Source organism: Lupinus angustifolius, chromosome LG06 (assembly GCF_001865875.1).
Source record: "Lupinus angustifolius cultivar Tanjil chromosome LG06, LupAngTanjil_v1.0, whole genome shotgun sequence".
NCBI classification, from domain to species: domain Eukaryota; kingdom Viridiplantae; phylum Streptophyta; class Magnoliopsida; order Fabales; family Fabaceae; genus Lupinus; species Lupinus angustifolius.
The window spans coordinates 19,333,293-19,353,658 of NC_032014.1; the positions used below are offsets into that span (position 1 = coordinate 19,333,293).

A 20,366-nucleotide genomic window follows, 5' to 3' on the forward strand; every position below is an offset into this window, starting at 1 on the left:
CTTCTTTTGGAGTATGAATCATGTAGCAGAGCTTATTCTCTTTATTTCCACACATGTTCATCATTTCACACGTGCTTCATACTTAGTTGGTTGAGTTATGTTTATTATTTTAAACTAACTCTTACTTGTGCAACAAGACACCATGTATATAAGGATCATCTTTGTAGAACAACCAACATATATATAACCAATAAAGAAGTTTTGCATTTAAGATTCATTTAATGAAATCCAATATATAGAACTATATATAGTTGATTAAGTCAATAAAATATATATACACTTTCAAATAATATATATATATATAGTAACCTCAAACAATAACCATATATATATAAACATAAATGTTTGAAATTATTATTAAGAGTATTTCACCATATGAATAATAAATTAATCTCTTTTGGAATATGCGGTTATTTCTATCAACAAGTGTTGCTTCCAATAATAAAACTTTTATTTTTTTGAAGATCTAGTATGACCTTACACCATTAACATAATAAAAATATATATCATCTCAATATTTTAAGTAAGAAACTAAACTCTTTTTAAGTACGTGATTGCTCATTTTAATAAATACCGTTCTTATGGGGTATATAAATATATAACCAAATACTTATATATATTTATATGAATTCAAAATTCAATGTAATTGATTTCCAAAAGTATGAACCGCATAACATATTATAACAGAAGAACTTCTTTTACATATGATTTGGACAATTGCAACACAAGCATGAGTTGTTTCAAATTAACATTAAAAAAAATAAAAAACAAGGTTCATACAAAATGGGGGAAACACCTTCTTGGATAATAACAAAATTTCTAACTTATGTTCTGATATTAGTTATTAGAATTTCCTTATAATTAGTAATAACTAATTCAGATCTTAAATCTCATTATTCTCACGTATATAATAAAACAAAGATATAAACATATTCCTCAATCAATGTTTTTAGGTCTAATAACTAACCAAAATTATGGTGCAACATTTGTTTTTTTATTCTGCCAAGATATGCAAAATACCTGAAGTGATGGACAATATAATTTATGCTTGGTATTGTTAATATTCTTTTTGTGTGTGTAATGGATCTTAAATGATTGTGGGTGTATCATGTTGACGGCGCAGTGTGTATGTGATAATTGGGCTTTTCTGTTCGCTCACTAAAAAACATTCCATCCAGTTAACAGTCCAAAACGGTAAACCCTAATAAAAGAAACTTTAAATTTTGAAAACTGCCGCTTCTCTCTCCATTTGCTTGTCCAAATAGCCGTTAAGAGAATAGAGAAAAAGAAAGCATCAGAAAATGGCGACCAACATTGGAATAATGGATTCTGCTTATTTTGTCGGTAGATCTGAGATCCTCTCTTGGATCAATTCCACTCTCCAACTCAATCTCTCCAAAGTCGAAGAGGTTAGGTTACTACTCCATTCACTTCCCTAATATAATCCATTTCTCCAATGCAAGCGAATAGACTGTTTCCGGGAGTTGAATTTATGACTTAATGTTGGCAAGACAAGGAACCTTATGTTTCTGTTACTGATTGAATTGAATTTTCAGGCATGTTCTGGCGCGGTACACTGTCAGCTTATGGATGCGGCTCATCCCGGGACGGTACCGATGCACAAGGTGAACTTCGACGCGAAGAATGAGTACGACATGATTCAGAACTACAAGGTTCTTCAAGATGTTTTCAACAAGCTCAAAATCACTAAGGTTTTTATTTTCATTATTATTAATATCTCTCTCTTTTATTTTGGTATCCATTGTTTTTGTTAAATTACTTAATTGCTCTCCCAATTTACTTGTGGCTTTGCTGAAGTATTGTGTGGTTTTGTTGCAGTGCATTGAGGTTAACAAACTTGTGAAGGGACGGCCTTTGGATAATTTGGAATTCATGCAATGGATGAAAAGATACTGTGATTCTGTTAATTCTGGAGCCTACAAGTAATTTCATTCAATTCAATCCCCCATTTTATTCGCTTTATAATATTCTAGTATTAGTATAATTAGGATTACGACTATGATGGTGGTATGTAACTATTTTATTGCATAACATATTATATACACAGATAAAGGCGAATGTAATTCGTGATTGATATGATGCTATGTGATGCAAAAGACAAACGCTAGTCTTGATTAATGTAATTCGTGATCGATCATAGGCGTGGAGAAGCATGTTCTCTGATTATATCTCTGTTTAATTTAATGAAGACTAACTTTTGTTGTTTGTATTACTTAGAATTATATCGGTCATGAATTTCTTTAATTACTAACTACGGAGTTTCACCTTTATGTGTGTATATAATATGGATTTGGTTCTGATGTCATATAAGAATTAGTTGGTTTAACTTCACTCCACGAGGCAGCTCTTATGGAATGGTTTTCTGTCATTGTAAATGATTGTTTGCTCATATATTCAACAGTTGTGAGACTTAAGTCTTAGCAATGTTACTAATGATTTCACTAGATTTTGTGTCTTACTCTTATCCATTAGTGTTTTCGATTTGTTTGACCATTTATACATTGTTGCACATCATGGCTGTTAAAGTTTACCATTATTTCCCATCTTAGTTACCATAGTTTTTAGATTGAAGATTAGGTCTCAAATATTGCAATTTTATAATCCACAGTGCATACTGTTTCCCAGCTAGAATATCATCTTGTTTTAGTTCTGAGATGGGTTGTTCATAATGGTAAAAAATTTGAGAGCTAAATATTTGATGTTCTTTTTTATGTGCTACCTTAAATATGTTATGTTTGTTAGGAAACTCTTCGGTTAAATGGTCTTTAAATTTGACTGTTACAGCTATAATCCTCTAGAAAGGAGAGAGGTAAGCAAGGGAGGAAGAGAAGTAGGCAAAAAATCTGCACAATCTCATTCATCAACTAAGAATTCTTCGGCACCAAAATCTCATTCTTCTCATACTGCTAGAAGAAATGATGTTTCATCAACAAACAATACAAATCAAGCAGCAAAGGCTGTGAGACCTTCTTCTGCTAGCAATACTGCTTATGAAAAACAGGTACTGTGTTTTCTTCAAGCTAACATCTATCAAATGACAGCAAGATTACTCTATCATGTTTAAATTGAATTCAATGCAGATCACGGAGTTGAAGTTATCTGTCGATAACCTTGAGAAGGAACGCGATTTCTATTTCGGAAAATTGAGAGATATTGAGATACTCTGCCAAACACCAGAGATAGAACACTTAACTGTATTGCACTCTGAACTCTTTTCCTCTTTAACTAATAAGATGTAAGCAATAAATATTAGATAAAAGTGTTAGAGATAATACTGATATTATTATTCTTGGTGGTCCGTCATGCTTCAGGTTGTAGCAGCAATACAAAATATATTGTATTCTGTTAATGATGATGGAACTGCTATGGCTGAAGCTCAAGCTATGATTTCGGGTAACCGCGAAGGATTATTGAGCCCCATTGCTGAGATTTCGGAGGAGAAAATCAGTTCAGAAAATCAAAAGAGGAAGAGTATTGTGAATCTGGATTTTGATGCTGCTGGCATAGCAAATTTGTCTCCAAGACAAAGGCTTTCAGACATATCCAATGTTCATTGTAGCGAGTCACCTCTTATGCCTCACTAAATCTTTTGTTGTTTATGCAGTTCTCAATGTTTATTTTAAAAATTATTCAGTTCCCAATAATTATGTACAAGGATTTGTTCTAGATATACTATCATGTTACGAATACTGGTATACATCTAGTCTGCCAAGATAGAAGTGACAAGAATTAAGACATTTTTTATGAAGGATTTATGTCATGTTTGATTGTATTCTTAGTTGTTTTTTCCATCCCCTGTACAACAATATCTCTCACTTTCTTATGAATTTATTAATGATTGGTTACATTGAATAATCAAGGAAATAATGTCAGCCCTTGAATCTAACTTAAATCGAGGGATTAGATTTGGTTAACTACTCCCTCCATTCCATATCACGGAATGATTATGATCTTCATTTTTTTCTTGTTTTTTCAATCATGAAAAAAATGTCACTTTTCAATTAGTTAATTAGAGGATATCCTTTCTGGAACATAATTTTTATTCTTGTTTGGGTTATACACACAATTTTATAATTTACTATATATTCTCATAAATTCAGAATAACATTAAATTTTTCTTCATAATAATAAATATCATTCTTATTATTGTTTGGATTTCACAATCTACTCACTTTTATATTTTATAATAACAAATGATTTATTTTCACTCAAGAAAGATATTTAAGTCTTTAATTTTAAAGGGAGAGGTATTGACCAATATATGAATTTAACATGGATTCACGATTCTTGTTCAGGTAAATACCATTATAGAAGGACAAATTCAGATATGATACAACCTGGTCATAACAAATAGATTTTCTTTATCATCATGAGACATAATTTTATTGGATCAGGATCCATTGATCCAAAAGGGTGGGTTTGTTCCATGACATGTGGTGGGTTCCTGTTGCATGGTGGAGACCCTTTTTCTCTGCCTACATAATCTTCTTTAGGCTAATCAACATTGAACTCATGATATAAACTCTAAAACTTTGTGGGAGTTTAATGCTTTATTTGGTTGAGAAGAGAAAATAAGAAGAGAGAAAAAAGTGAGAAAGAGAAAGAGAAAAAATAAAGTAGATTTTTGTGATGTTTGATACAAGAGAATAAGGAGAGAAATATGATGTTGTAGCTCAATTGACAAAAGTGCCCCTAAATAAAGAAGAGAAAAAATGTTATTTTGTTATTAATTAAAAATAAATGTTATAATTTTAAATTATAGATTTTATTATATATTATACATACTTTTATTATTAATTATTACTAATTTATAGTTAATTATCCGAACAACTCTTTTATTTATTCTAACTTTTTATCATATATATATATATATGAAATACATTCAATTAAGTATATATAATTGCAATAACCCAATTTTATATATGCCCTCAATTTAAGTTTATTAGTTAAAATTTTTGTAAATTTATTGATTGAATATTATATAGAATATAATTTTTTAAATGTTATGTTATATTGCATTTTTACTTTTAATTTAGAAATACATATACAAATGGGATAGGTCAAATTTGTAAAAATGACATAAGGAGTGTCATTTCTCCTTACTTTCTTCTCAAAGTTGAGGAGAAATTTTTTTGAGTGGGACCCACTAGTTTTTCTTCTCTCTGCTCTATTTCTCTCATCAACCAAATGAAAGAAAATATGAATCTCTCTCCAATCTCTCTCTTCTTTCTTTCTTTCCTCTCAAAATCATCTATACCAAAGGAAGGCTAAGAGTTTATTTTGAGTAGACATAATAGAAAGACAAGTAACCTCTTTTACAACTGAAACATCTGAATTCAATTTCAAATCACCCTTAAGGGAAGCACTTCAAAGATTAACTTACTAGGTTAACATGAGTGAACAAGCTAAGGGGGTACTGTAACTCTAATGATTATTTCATCATTTTTCATTATAACTTTTTATTAGGATTTGATGAATTGCATGCATGCCATATAATGGAAAGAAAGATGGAAACCATGGATTATCTATCTTCTGCAGGGAAACAAGGAATAGAAGAGAGGAAGGTGGAGGTAATTCACCAGCATCATTCCGAAAGTGATGGCAGTGATGTTCTTGCTAGTGTTGCAGCTGCTGCAATGTGTTGGGAGTTCTTCATTCATGGAATATAGCATTCTTCCATGAGCTAAATGAAAGAAGCATATAAGTGATTTGACACCACATCTTGACCCAAAACCTTAAAGCATTTGGTATATAAGTCCACCCATTTATGTTCTTTAATTTATCTACTTTTATATAATGTGAAACTTCTTCATTCACATTTAGAATACCCAACATAGTGTCATCCACTATTATTCAGGGAGCCAAGGATGCTATATACGAAAAGTAATGTTAATTGACATTTATTGTGTTACTATGGGTAGTTGCTGTATAAAAAGGGCGACACATTTGCACGAAGATGGTCTCATATGGTAAAGCATAAAAATATGGACAAAAATAATGGCTATCATGCAGTCATTGTTGATTTGATCATATAAATGTTTGTTTTATAAACTTTTGTAGTTCTGACGATTTATAGCATTTGGTATGTGCTTAATCAATATTTATCATTGTTCAGTTGAGATATCTTTGATTACAAATCAAATTCTAGTATTCAACATAGTACCTTCTTTCATCCTCAGCAAATGCATAATAAACAATAAAAAGAAACTAATGATAAATAAAGAAAAACAGTGATATGCTGGTTCTAATGATCCTCTGACTTTCTGTTATATGAAGTGACATTAAATGTGGATGCTTATGATAAGATATTAATGAAGAGTTATGTTTCAAAAGTTTTTTCTTGTTTTTCAGACCATGCCCATATTTTTCTTGACTATTTCATTGAAAATCCAAGGTACAATATTCTTAACAAACCTTGCGTGTAAAACCATGGAAAGTCATTAGAGCATCTTTAATATTAAATAAAATCTTAATTCTTATTTGGGTCATATACGTTATTTTATAATATATTATAACTGTCTATGAAATAAGAATAATGATTGTTTTATCACAATGACAAACATCATTCTTATTTTTTATTTGGATCCCACAACATCTACTTTTTTTCACAACATCTATCTCTCTTCTCACTTTCTCTTGCCAAGAACAACCAATAATTCTTCTTATTTAAGAACAAAATTCAGAAAATAAGAATAACAAAGTAAAAATATTCTTATTCCATTAAAAACAACCACTTGTTAGGTCCCACAGGGCTCTGCCACTCGCCTAAAGGGGGGAGGTGAATACGTGATACGGTACACAATTACCGTCGCTCAATAAACACAGAAATTACACAAATAAACACACTGTTTAATTGATTAAAGATAAACTTAATCAATTAAATTATCTGCAGTTAATCGATTATGTAAACCACTTAATCAATTAACTGGTTCAATTACAATATAAATAAACAAAATTCTTTCAGTCATCCAAGATTACCAAGATTCAACCAAACTTACATGCAATTATACAGACAATTAAAAACAGTAAATGTACTATACAAAATATGCAAGTATCAGAGAATTATATGCATGCCAAGTTAAGTAAATCAAGTAATGTGGAAATGTAAAAAGATAAGGGAAAGAAGAAGAAGACTCTGCTTTTTATCCTGGTTCGTTTGCTGTCCACTACAAACTACATTCAAGCCTCCCCTTCTGATCTTGAGAGATTTTATCTTCACTATGGAATCTTCAATGTTTCTTACAAACACAATTCTAATACAAGAATCAAGATGCTCGTTTCCTAGATCTTAAACCCCACTTTCTTGGTTTGACTATTCTAATCGCCTAAGAAAACATTTCTTACGATCTAGCCCCAACCAAGAAAAAACGCTTACAAACAAGACCTTTTGCTTCTCGCGAAGTCACGTACCTAACTACAGCTAGAGTTTTCCCAAACCTATTCTCTTTCTTTGGTGATACAACACACCAAGATAATGTGTTATTGCTTAAGTCTAACAATAATTCTTCAAGTTAGATATGCACCTCAATGCGCAGATTATACAATCTTCTACGAATCTAATAACCCCTAAAAGATCTCACAAATACAGAAAATACAATGCGTGAGATGCAGGTTTCTTTTTCACAAATTTGACAATGAAAGCTCAACAGATATCTTGTAAAGATTCACCATTTTCTTTTCTTGAAAGAACACTTAGAAAATCTTTCCTAAATATATGAAAGTTTGAGCTCTAGATTTTCTAAATAATTTGTAAACTCTCTGTTTTTGAAAAATGTGTTCTAACCCTCTGAAATTTTCTCAAAGTTAAGTTATGAACTGATATGAAAAACTTGGGTTAATATACTGTTCTGTTTTTAACTGTAGTTAATCGATTATGTTGAGCCTTAATCGATTAACGGGTTTCTTCACAATAAAAGAAACCGTTATCAGCTAAACCACCTTAATCGATTAACTCACCATTTAATCGATTAAAGTGTTCAGCCCAAAGGTTAATTGATTAACACAACTGTTAATTGATTAACGGTTTTCTAAAACACATTTTAAATGATGAATGAACCTCCTATATGATTTATAACCTAATGATGATGCAACATGATTTAGAAATACTTTTTAAATGCATTCAAAACATATGATCATGTATGTATTTATGTACATGTAAATCATGTATGTATACATGTGCATCTAAATCATGTATGTATATATATGCATGTAAATCATGTATGCATGTATGTAAGTCTCATTTTAGATATGATTGATTTTAGCTTGTGAGACTTTCATTGGGGTTCATGCTAGCCTAGACTCTTACTAAGAAAGTAACTTAGGATCTAATAAAGATATAAACAATACTTAACCCCTAGATCTTCTTTTGCATGGTTTGCCTTGTATAATCTTGAGTCTTGACTTTAGTTAATACTTTGTTGTTTGTTGATTTGCTCATCTTCTCAAGCTTGTCCTTCAACATTTATGCATGTTGTCAATCCTTTGCCTTCTTCACTCTTTTGTCTTCATCAACCTTTGTGTGTCCTTTGTCTTCATATCTTGCATTCATGCATAATTACATCTTCAATCTCCCCCGTTTTGATGATGACAAACACTTGTTGACATATGACATATACTTGTTGACATTTGTTAACCACTAATTGGATCTAACAATTCTTTGTTGGATTTGCTTGATGAAAATCAACTTTTTTTGCCTTCTTCTTGTAAGTTGATGCGCGTTTCTCCCTCTCCTTCTTGATCTCGTTCTCCATCAATTTGATCATTGGGTGATTTATTCTTTTTCATTGTGGAAGCATTAACTTATCTTCTCTTGTAAGTCCTGCGAAACATAAACAACAACCTTTCTCCCATTTTGGCATGATCAAAAAATAGAGTCATATATGAAAGTATTTTGCCAAAAGAAAGAACAAACAATGTAATTTTACTAGAGTTAATCGATTAACGTATTTACTTAATCGATTATGTCTTCTTCAATTTTGCCAAGACTTGTATTTTATATACTGGTTAATCGATTATGACCTGCTATTAATCGATTAAAGCAACTAATATGGCAGAAAACAATGCAAGCTACATGCTATTGGCAAAATGCTTATACAATTTGATTATTAGTGGTTTCATGCACTTGTTTTTGTATATTACCACTTGGTATGTGTCAATTATGTACATCTCCTGAAAAAACTTTGCTTAACTACTTGTTAATACCACTTGTACTACTTGTTGGTACCATTTGTTAATGACATTTATTCACGATATTACTTTCCATACCACATGTTAATTGACAATTATATGCAATTAGATCAATGCAAGTAGATTTGAAAGTTTCTAACATTTTTTATCCATTGATCAGGTGATATAAAAAAGTAATAAGAGCAGTACACAATTCAATTTTCACATCACAAAACCAATTCATTCATAGCATGTTATGATTACATTGATCATATCAAAACACAAAAACAAACTTAACAAGTTGGAAAAATTAAAATGCAACACCCAAAAGATTACACAAACCACAAGACTCCTAAAACAACAACTAACTAGGACACTCTAGACATCCTATGCTAGCTAGGAGGTATTTGGGGAAATCCACCATAGGAATTGAACATAAAAGAAAGCTTCTCAAAATGAATCTGATTCTCTTCATCTTGTCTATGAAACTTCGCCATAATCCTATCCTCCATAGATTGTATCCTAGATACAAATTATTGGTTCCTTGAGTCAATACGCTCATTAAGGCATTGTTCCATGGTGTCCAGATGAGCCAAATTAACTGAAGATCCTCAAGGCAAATTAGATGCCTCGACATTATGATGTCCCTGGTTTTGCTCACCACCTTCTTCTTCAGACACTTCTAAATCAATCGTGGTCTTATAATCTTCTTGATACATCCATTCACCTCCATATTTGTAAATACCCATCTTGTGAATGATGTTCTTGTGGACCATATGCTCTTTGGAATTCATAGCAATTATCTCCGAATCAGATGTGTCGATCTCCAAATGATCAATGACACGAGAGATAAATATTCCATAAGCCAAAAATCTAGAAGAAGAAGATGCAATACCATACATCACTTTGAGAATCTCATCGGGCCAACTAATCAGTATTCCTTCTTTCACAACAAACATAAGCTTCAGATCATTTACAGTAGGTTGCGCATGATTAGTGTTGCGCTGAACTAATATGTAAGTTATCAGGTAATGTAAGAGCCTACTTTCTATGGTTAATGAACCAACTTTTGTGAGCTCACCTCTCACAAAGTAATGAGGTCCCGTTCAACACGATTTATACACCCAAGTAGAGTCATAACCATAGTAGTTAAGATCACGATTTAACTTGTATGATCGGTAGATCTTACGAGTTTTCAAAAGCTAGCGAGTCACATGTCCACTCTGATTGCGATCTCACCACCACCAATGAGATTGCCGACTTGCTGTGGTTTTCTGTTTTTATGGCAAAAAGCCCTAAATTACAAAATCTTCATCTTTTAAACTCGTATAGAAGGGGAAACACATGGCCCAAAATCATTTGACCCGCCCAAAATTCTTGTAAAGTGATTTTCTTTCTCTCTTTTATGTGTAATAGGAGAAAAATAGTATTCACTTTGTTGTTTTTATTATGTTCTCTCTCTTCTTTTTTATGTAATTTTTGTGTGTTATGCTTTTGGTTAAATTTTGTTTTATACATGTCACTGTCAACACTCAAATTGACTTTTGTTCCACTTTCCACATCCATACTATTACAATATATGTGTAGGTTACATAAAGCATGAAGTTTCCACCTAAAACATCGTGTAGCTACATGATATTTCCACATGCATATTATATTATATATATATATATATGTTTAATATAATATGTATGTAATATAATATTAGGTTCTCATACTTGTTGGTATTTTTCGCTATTAAACACTTTAGTTGATTATGTTGATATGTTAGTTTTACAATTATGTGGGACTTTATACTTTTGTATGCATATATTTTGATGTTGGAAGTGTAAGTTTATCAAGTGCTACTTGTTAATTTTGTTATTTACAGCAATGGAGAAAGTTGAAGATTGTATTATCCTATGTATATGTATGTCTAAAATTTTTAATATTTGGTAGGATCTTACCATCCGTGTTACGATAACACGTTTTACGTTTTAATCTACCCTTTCCGATCTTATGTAAGATCTCGATCTTGTCAACTATGGTCATAACTACTCCATTTGTCGTCATTGCAGTCTCCAAGGGTACCACAATCACATGATAATCCTCCCACGTCCATAAACAATATATCATTCATCAAAATTAGATTTCCTTTCACCATACTCCTATACCCACCATCCTTATACTAAAAATTTGCATAAAATTCCCGAAAGAGAGAGGGATAGATATTACCCTTTAATTCCAGAAAGCGCACAACTCCTTGTGCCTCTAGTTCATGCGGGAATTGGAATCCTTACTCCACCATCCACGCCATGTTGGCATACCATATGTATGTATGTTTCTGGCTAATAAACCGAGACAACCTTTGTGCTTGAAGAGCAGGAGCATAAAACAGGTCAATACCCAGTGTGGGATTTTGCCTTACAGAAGAGGAGCATGTGACACTCAGAATTCTCGCACGTCCAGGATGACGCAAAGATGGGTATGCACCGACTGTATGTTTCACTCTGTTTGGTCTCTCGTTACTCATAGTTGCAGAATCAATGGATAAGATAACCGATTAAAGGATGAAATTGAAGTTAGGATTTTGAAAGGGGAAAACTTGGTTTTTCTAATTTGAACCAAATTGATGGATTGTATGCTTAGAGAGGAGAAGAAGAAAGGAATGGATAGCTCAAGAACGAGTTTTGAGGATGAATTCTATGATCAATTTCATACAAGGGAATGGTGTTCACGAGGTTAGGGTTTGTAAAGACGTAACCCAGAACTGTTGCAGAATCTGTTTCATTACTGCGTTTAATCGATTAATCTATGTGTTAATCGATTAACATGATTAAAATTTTACACAATTAATCCATTATGTTCCAGCTTAATCGATTAAGATTTTAAAAACATTTTATCCCAAGTAATCAATTAAGGGAATAATTAATCGATTAAGACAATTTGAAAAATCCCAGGTAATCGATTAAAACACAAAAAATCGATTAAATACGTCACAAAAGTAGATTTTGACACAATTTGAATTACTTTATAGGTTTTCCAAGACTCTAAGATATCAATCTATTCTAAACACCTAATGTGCACTTAACATGGAGCCAAAAGAGCACGAAAACATCTTCAAACTAGAATACATTTTGCAATTAAGAACACATGCATATTATGGTGATAAGTGAACTTAGTTAGGATTATGTAGAAGTCAATCATACACTCAAGCATTTAGATAATATATCGGATATAAAATGTGATTAGACAATATAGAGCAATATTTATCACGATATTTGGTTACCTCATACACTTTACCTCATTCTTATCAAGATGTTGGAGATTTGCTATTCCTTGACGTTTTCTTTGGCCATTCTTCCATTCTTGATTCTTTTCTTTTTCTTTGCATAGAATATCAATTCTTGAAGCATTTATCTTCATTAGTACCTACAAAACAGTAATCATACCTTTTCTCTCCTCTTTTGGAGATGGCTTAATCAAGCATTAAATTCTTATAGGCTTTCCAAGAGAAGAATCTTCAGTTGATTGCATTAATGTGATATTTAACTTGTTGTGCTTCAATATGATTAGAAAATCCTAGATGATATTTCTACATTTACTTATTAATCAAAAAATGATTAAAATATTCTTATAAATTTTCAATAATGTCATGTTTGCATTTAAAAGAATGTAAATGTAACATACAAAGAATTTGGCCTAACGATGATTTATAGGGGAATTCACGATTTTTTGAGTTTATGGCCTTGCTAGGATTTCATTTTAGAATATAATTATGACACTTATTTAGTACTTATAGTTAGGAAGTGATACCTTGTTTTACCTTTGTTGTACAATGCTTCCTTTCTTCAAGCATTTGTGTAGACAAGTTGCTCATAAGTGTCATAGTCTCCTTTCCTTTGGTGATAGGGCAAAGAAATTTGATTTTCTCACCTTCTTATGTGCGTAAGACATTTGTTGTCCATAATGAGATTTGAAGTCCATATGTCCATAAGCACACCTACAAAACACAATTACTTGCTCTTCTTGGATGCCCAACTAAACTTGGGTCCCTTGATGTTAGTAGCTTGGGGATTTTGTTTCTTTGTAATCCATATACACTTTCCATTTGGAATATCATGTATTTTTACATTACATGCATTTAAAGTATGACCATACAATCCACAATAGAAACAGGTAGGGGATTAAAGATATGAAATTTTCAGAATATTTACTTGATTCTTGTGGAATGTGTTATTTGCATGCATATATTCCAAATTAGATTTAATCCCATCATTTTCATATGAAACAAGTAAGTTGTTTGAATTGTGATAACTAAATGTGAAATCATCAAGATTATCATTTAAGACATTTATGTTCATTTTTCATGCAAATGCAATTTTCACACATAGATGCCACACTTAAGTTAGAAGTACAATCACATGAGGAATTAGCATATTTAGCATCTAAGGTTTCATTTTCAATTTTCAGCATATCAAAGAAATTTTGCAATTCACATATTTTCTTTTGATAATCTAAAATTAACCTTTTGCTATTCATGCACTTTTTAGCTAACATTTTAAGTGCTTCATGCATTTCAACATAAGCATCATATAACATGTTATACGTGAGAGATATATCAGAATTTGAATTAGAATCATATGAGTATACCTCACTAGGCTCATCTTACCACTTACTTCGCAAGAGTTAGAATTCTTAGCCATTAGAAAATCTTGTGTGATTCTTCATCTTCTGAGATGCTTGTTGATGAATCGTCCTCTTCGGGTTCATCCCAAATGATACATGCCTTCTTAGCTTTGATGTCGCGAGAGTCTTTCTTGCAATCTTGTCGTTTTGAAGGAGGTTTCTTTGATGTTCTCGTCCATTTATTCATTGAGTGTCAAACGTCTTAATTCTAGCTCATGTTCTTGAAGTTTGCCAAATAGATTTGCGAGCGTCATTTGTTCCAAGTCCTTTGACTCCACAATTGCAGTCACCTTGGGTTGCCATTTTCTGTCTAGACATCTCAACACTTTAACAGTTAGTTCATGTTTGGCAAATGATTTATCTAATGCAATGAGATGATTAATAATATGAGTAAATCGTTTATGTAAATAAGAAATAGACTTATGTGGAAACATTCGAAACAATTCATACTCATGCAACAATGTATTCAATCTAAAACAATTGATCCCACTAGTGCCTTTGTGGATCACTTGTAAAGTGTTCCACATTTTCTTGGCACTATCGCACTGAAAAACTCTAAAGAAATCTAAAGAACTCAATAAACATCCTTATTCGGTTTTACCAGTAGGCGTACCTCTCACCACTGAAAATCGGAGGGCAGTCGATGGATGTACCATAACCACTAAACGGGTTAGAAGAGTCCATGATAAAAGTGCCTAGGTTCAACGATCTAAGTGGATAAGATAGAATGGTCGTACTACCTCTGATCACTGGTTAGGTCCCACAGGGCTCTGCCACTCACCTATAGGGGGTGAATAGGTGATACAATACACAATTACCATCACTCGATAAACCCATAAATTATACAAGTAAACGCACTGTTTAATTGATTAAAGACATACTTAATTGATTAAGTTATCTGCAGTTAATCGATTCTGTAAACCTCTTAATCGATGAACTGGTTCAATTACAACATAAACAGAATTCTTTCGGTCATCCAAGATTACCAAGATTCAACCAAACTTACATGCAATTATATACACAATTCAGAATAATAAATGCACTATACAGAATATGCAAGTACCAGATAATTAAAGGCATGCCAAGTTAAGTAAATCAAGTAATACAGAAATATAAAAAGATAAGGAAAAGAAGAAGACTCAGCGTTTTATCCTAGTTCATTTGTTGTCCACTGCAAACTACATACATGCCTCCCCTTCTGATCTTGGGAGATTTTATCTTCACTATGGAATCTTCAATGTTTCTTACAAACACAATTCTAATACAAGAATCAAGATGCTCATTTCCTAGATCTTAAAGTCCACTTTCTTGGTTTGACTATTCTAATCGCCTAAGAAAACATTTCTTACGATCTATCCCCAGCCAAGAAAAAACGCTTACACACAAGACCTCTTGCTTCTCGCGAAGTCACGTACCTAACTACAGCTAGGGTTTTTCCAAACCTATTCTCTTTCTTTGGTGATACAACACATCAAGAGAATGTGTTATGGCCTAATTCTAACAATAATTCTTCAAGTTACATATGCACCTTAATGTGCACATTATACAATCTTCTACGAATCTAATAACCCCTAAAATATCTCGCAAATATAGAAAATACAATGTGTGAGATGCATGTTTCTTTTTTACAGATTTGACAATGAAAGCTCAACATGTATCCTGTAAAGATTCACCTTTTTCTTTTCTTGAAAGAACACTTAGAAAATCTTTCCTAAAGATATGAAAGTTTGAGCTCTAGATTTTCTCAATAATTGTAAACTCTCTATTTTTCGAAAAATGTGTTCTAACCCTCTGAATTTATCTCAAAGTTAAGTTATGAACCAATATTAAAAACTTGAGTTATTATATTGTTCTATTTTTAACTGCAGTTAATCAATTATGTTGAGCCTTAGTCGATTAACGGGTTTCTTCAAAATAACAGAAAATAGAAACAATTATCAACTTAACCACCTTAATCGATTAACTCACCATTTAATCGATTAACTCACCATTTAATCGATTAACATGTTGAACCCAAGGGTTAATTTATTAACGCAACTGTTAATTGATTAACGATTTTCTAACACACATTTTAAATGATGGACAAACCTCCTACATGATTTATAACCTAATGATGATGCATCATGATTTAAAAATACATTTTAAATGCTTTCAAAACATATGATCATGTATGTATTTATGTTCATGTAAATCATGTATGTATTTATGTGCATGTAAATCATGTATGTATGCATGTGCATGTAAATCATGTATGAATGTATGTACGTACATGTAAATCATGTATGGATTATGCAAATCTCATTTTAGATATGATTAATTTTAGCTTGTGAGACTTTCATTGGGGTTCATCCTAGCCTAAACTCTTACTAAACAAGCAACTTAGGATCTAATAAATATATACTCTTGTTAGGATCTAAACAAGCAACTTTGGTTGATTTTGCATACTTTGCCTTGTATACTCTTGAGTCTTGACTTTAGTTGATACTTTGTTGTTTGCTGATTTGCTCATCTTCTCAAGCTTGTCCTTCAATATTTATGCATGTTGCCAATCATTTGCCTTCTTTACTCTTTTGTCTTCATCAACCTTTGTGTATCCTTTGTTTTCATCAAGACATTATGTGATGCATGCTTGCCTCTTCAATCTTACATTCATGCATGCTTACATCTTCACCACTATGATTGCTCTTATCTCTAGTGGCGGACCTATGAAAGGACACGTGGCTGCCCCCGTGGAATTTCATTTAAAAAAGTTACGATGACACTTTTTTTTTTAATAAAATTCATTTGTTGTCTCAAAAAATGTGTCACTTCATGTGTTATTTATTGTATTTGACCAAAAAATGTATTTAATTATTAAACTTTTAAATTATAAAAAGTGACACATAGAGTGACATATTTTTTAGAACAATAGATGTACTTCCCTTATACCTTCGAATAACGTCTTTATGGAGATACTATTGAAACTCACATATATAGATGGTAAAACGGGCATTACCCGTGGGCGCACCCGCATAGCCCGCATTTTCTTGCAGGCATGGCATACAAATGTTGCCAAATTTCCCGTTTCGCCTGACCCATTTTTCCTGCCAAGTTCGCGGGCATTTCCGTTTGGTATGCGGACGACCCATGAACGTTATTTAAGGAAAAAAAAATTATGATGTAATGTGATTTTTAATCCCTAAAAATTGTAATCTAATGTGATTTGTTAAACTTCATATAAAATATCAAAAAAATTGTTAATTTTTTATCTTCAACTACTTTATTTAATTTTATTTATTATATGAATTTTTATTTTGTTAATTATTCAACAATGCCCGTGTGCCGCCCACAAGCATGGTAGCCCGTTTTAAAACGGGAAGGACATTGAATTTTTTCTGTTAAAACAATGCGGACATGTCTGCGCTCGCTTAATTTTTTGCAGGCATTTGCGAGCGCGGGCAAAATGGGTCGGCGGCCCATTTTGCCATCTCTACTAACATATAATAATATGACTTTATTCGAGTTTGTAATAATTTTACATGAAACAAATTATGTATGTATTGATAATATATATCCTAAGGATGCTTACAAGTCATTTAATATTGATAATATGTATTTTTGTACAAAAACTCTATCCTATGAATTTCAATAAGAAAAGAAGATTAGTTTGAAATGTCAATTTCAAAATTTTGTTCTTGACGTCGTTAGTCATTCATGTTTGAAAAAATCTCAACCATATGTCGTTAGTCATATCTTGTCTTATCAAGTTATTGGTCTTATCTTAGCTATTGTGGTTTAGCTACTACATAAATATCATTTCCAGCAATGAAGACAAATAAACAAAATTACGTAGTAAGATGAAAGATTTATTTATTGTGGAGAACATAATAATTTATATTGAAAAATAAATAACTAAATTTTTTAACTATGAACCAATCATGTATATTTCTTTGTATTTTTGTTAATTAATTTTAGTTATAAATTGTAATTAAATATTGTTGTCCCTCCTGAAATTTGGATCAAGATTTGCTAATACTTATCTCACTTGGATTTTTAGACGTGGACAAACTTACACGAATTTCACTTTTTCCTCACCAACCTGTGCCTTTTTGGTACTCACTATAAATCCTAAAAAAACTACATGATCCACACATAAATTGGATTTCTCAAGGATTGCAAACAATCATTCCTCCCTATATACAAACAACACAACTTTCAAATGTTCAACACGTAATTCTAAGCTAATGCTGCAAATTACAATGCCATCAAAGTATATGCAAACAAAATTTCCAATTAACACTCTTAAAATATAATTAATTAATCTCATAAAAGTACTAGGGGCTTTAGATAGCCCAAAAGGCATAACGAGCCAATCGAAAAATCTATATTTAGTTTTAAAATCCATTTTTTATTCATCTCATTCTCTTATCTATATTTGATGATACCCACTCCTTAAATTAATTTTATAAAAATATTGGGCATCGTGCAATTATCAAGAAGATCATATAACCTTGGTATGAGATGTCAGTGTTAGAACTAGACATGATCTAAAAGAGTTCTAAACCATATGAAAACATAAAAGCGGAAGCAAAAATGATTGAGTTACCTCCTGCCATTGTTGCGTTTTCTAGCAAGCTTCAGACTCCGACTTTGGATAATGATTTTAAGGTTCTTCTAAGCTCTTGTTCTCACTCTTAGACGTTGTTGGTTTTCTGAATGTGTGAGTAAGGTTAGGGACCCTAAAACCTTTGAATTAATAGTCACATAACCATCAATGAACAATATTACAATTAATGACAATTCATTGATTTTGACAATTAAATGTACATTATATTTTGTAAGAAACCGTTTGCTTAATGGACCATGTTAATGGAGATTATATCCATTGATATCATAAATAATATGGAAATATTCTTACATTCTCTCACTTGATCCATATAACGAAGCATTCAACATAAAAGAAACAAAATGTATGAATCATAGCGATATGTTCTATATGAGTGAGTATTATCTTTCATGTATTACAATATATTAAGTATCTAATAATATCCTTTATTCTTTAGTGAATAAAGCATAAGTTTATTCTGGTTCAACACAAACGATATTTGTCAATAAATTAAAATGAAAGTGCACAACTATATGAGAAAATATCTAACTGAATGAGAGTTTATTGAAAAATAATATACTCATTCAACAAACGATTACATCACAAAACCAAGTCTCATATTTTCTACATGATCCTTGAGTTTCTTTAGTTGCATGCCTCTAGTAAGAGGATCGACAATCATCAAAGCAGTGCTATATGTTAGATGATCACCTTACCATCCTTAACACGTTCTGTTATAGCTAGATACTTAATGTCGATGTGCTTACTTCGATTTCCACTTTTGTTATTCTTAGCCATGAATGTAGCTGCTGAATTATCATAATACAACTTTAGTGACCTAGACATAGAGTCAACAACTCTAAGCCTAAATATGAAACTCTTCAACCAAACACCATGAGTTGTAGCTTCAAAACACGAAACAAACTCAGCCTCCATTGTGGAAGTAGCAATCAATGTATGCTTGAAGTTGCTCCAAGACACAACTCCACCAGCTAATATAAAAACGTATCCTGAAGTGGACTTTCTTGAATGCATACAACTAGCTAGTTCAGCGTCAGAGTAGCCAACCACCTCCAATTCACTGGTCCATTTGAACATAAGCATATACTTCTTTGTTCCTTGAAGGTATCTCCTAACCTTATTTACATATTTTCAATGATCAAGACTTGGGTTACTCTGATATCTACCCAATACTCCAAAAACATATGCAATGTCAAGTTTGGTACAAACCTGAGTATATATAAGGCTTCCTACAGCGAAAGCATATGAAATATCCTTCCCGTTCAATGTCACTCTTTGGATATTGATCCAAACTGAATTTGTCACCCTTAACAATAGGTGCTATACTCGGTGAATAATTTTTCATTCAAAATCCATATAGAACTTTGTTGATATAGGTCTCTTGAGACAAACCCAAAATGTCTCGTGATCTTTCTCTATGGATCTTAATGCTAATGACATAAGATGTCTTACCCATATATTTCATATCAAAGTTCTTTAAAAGGATTTGTTTCACCTCATATAACATTCCTTTATTATTAGTTTCTAACAAAATATCATCCATATATAAAATAAGGAAACATATCTTACTCCCCCTAATCTTTCGGTGAATACATTGATCCATGATGTTCTTTTCAAAACCGAATGAAGTGACGACATCATGGAACTTTAAATACCATTGGTGGGGGGCTTGTTTCAAACTGTAAATAGATTTATTACGTTTGCAGACTAAATGCTCACCATCTCTAGAGGAGAATCCTTTAGTTTGTTTCAGGTAAATCTTCTCCTCTAGATCTCTATTAAGGAAGGTCGTTTTCACATCCATTTGACGTAGCTCAAAATCAAAGTGAGCTACTAATGCCACAATCGTGTGTAGATAATCTATCTTTGATACATGATATAATGTATATGTGTAATTCATTCATTC

At 31.9% G+C, this 20,366-nt stretch overlaps 1 protein-coding gene across 3 annotated transcripts; it reads left to right on the forward strand.

Moving 5' to 3' along the window:
• Window positions 1,243-3,795, forward strand: LOC109350115 (microtubule-associated protein RP/EB family member 1C-like). 3 transcript variants are annotated; one of them, XM_019591254.1, is made up of 6 exons: window positions 1,243-1,409; window positions 1,557-1,712; window positions 1,840-1,943; window positions 2,806-3,022; window positions 3,102-3,215; window positions 3,333-3,795. In XM_019591254.1, the coding sequence occupies exons 1-6, from the start codon at window positions 1,302-1,304 to the stop codon at window positions 3,603-3,605; spliced, it is 972 nt and encodes a 323-aa protein (XP_019446799.1). In that variant the 5' UTR covers window positions 1,243-1,301; the 3' UTR covers window positions 3,606-3,795. The 3 variants fall into 3 exon arrangements, with proteins under 3 accessions (XP_019446799.1, XP_019446801.1, XP_019446800.1); XM_019591256.1 differs by having other exon boundaries at window positions 1,243-1,371; window positions 1,654-1,712; XM_019591255.1 differs by lacking the exon at window positions 3,102-3,215.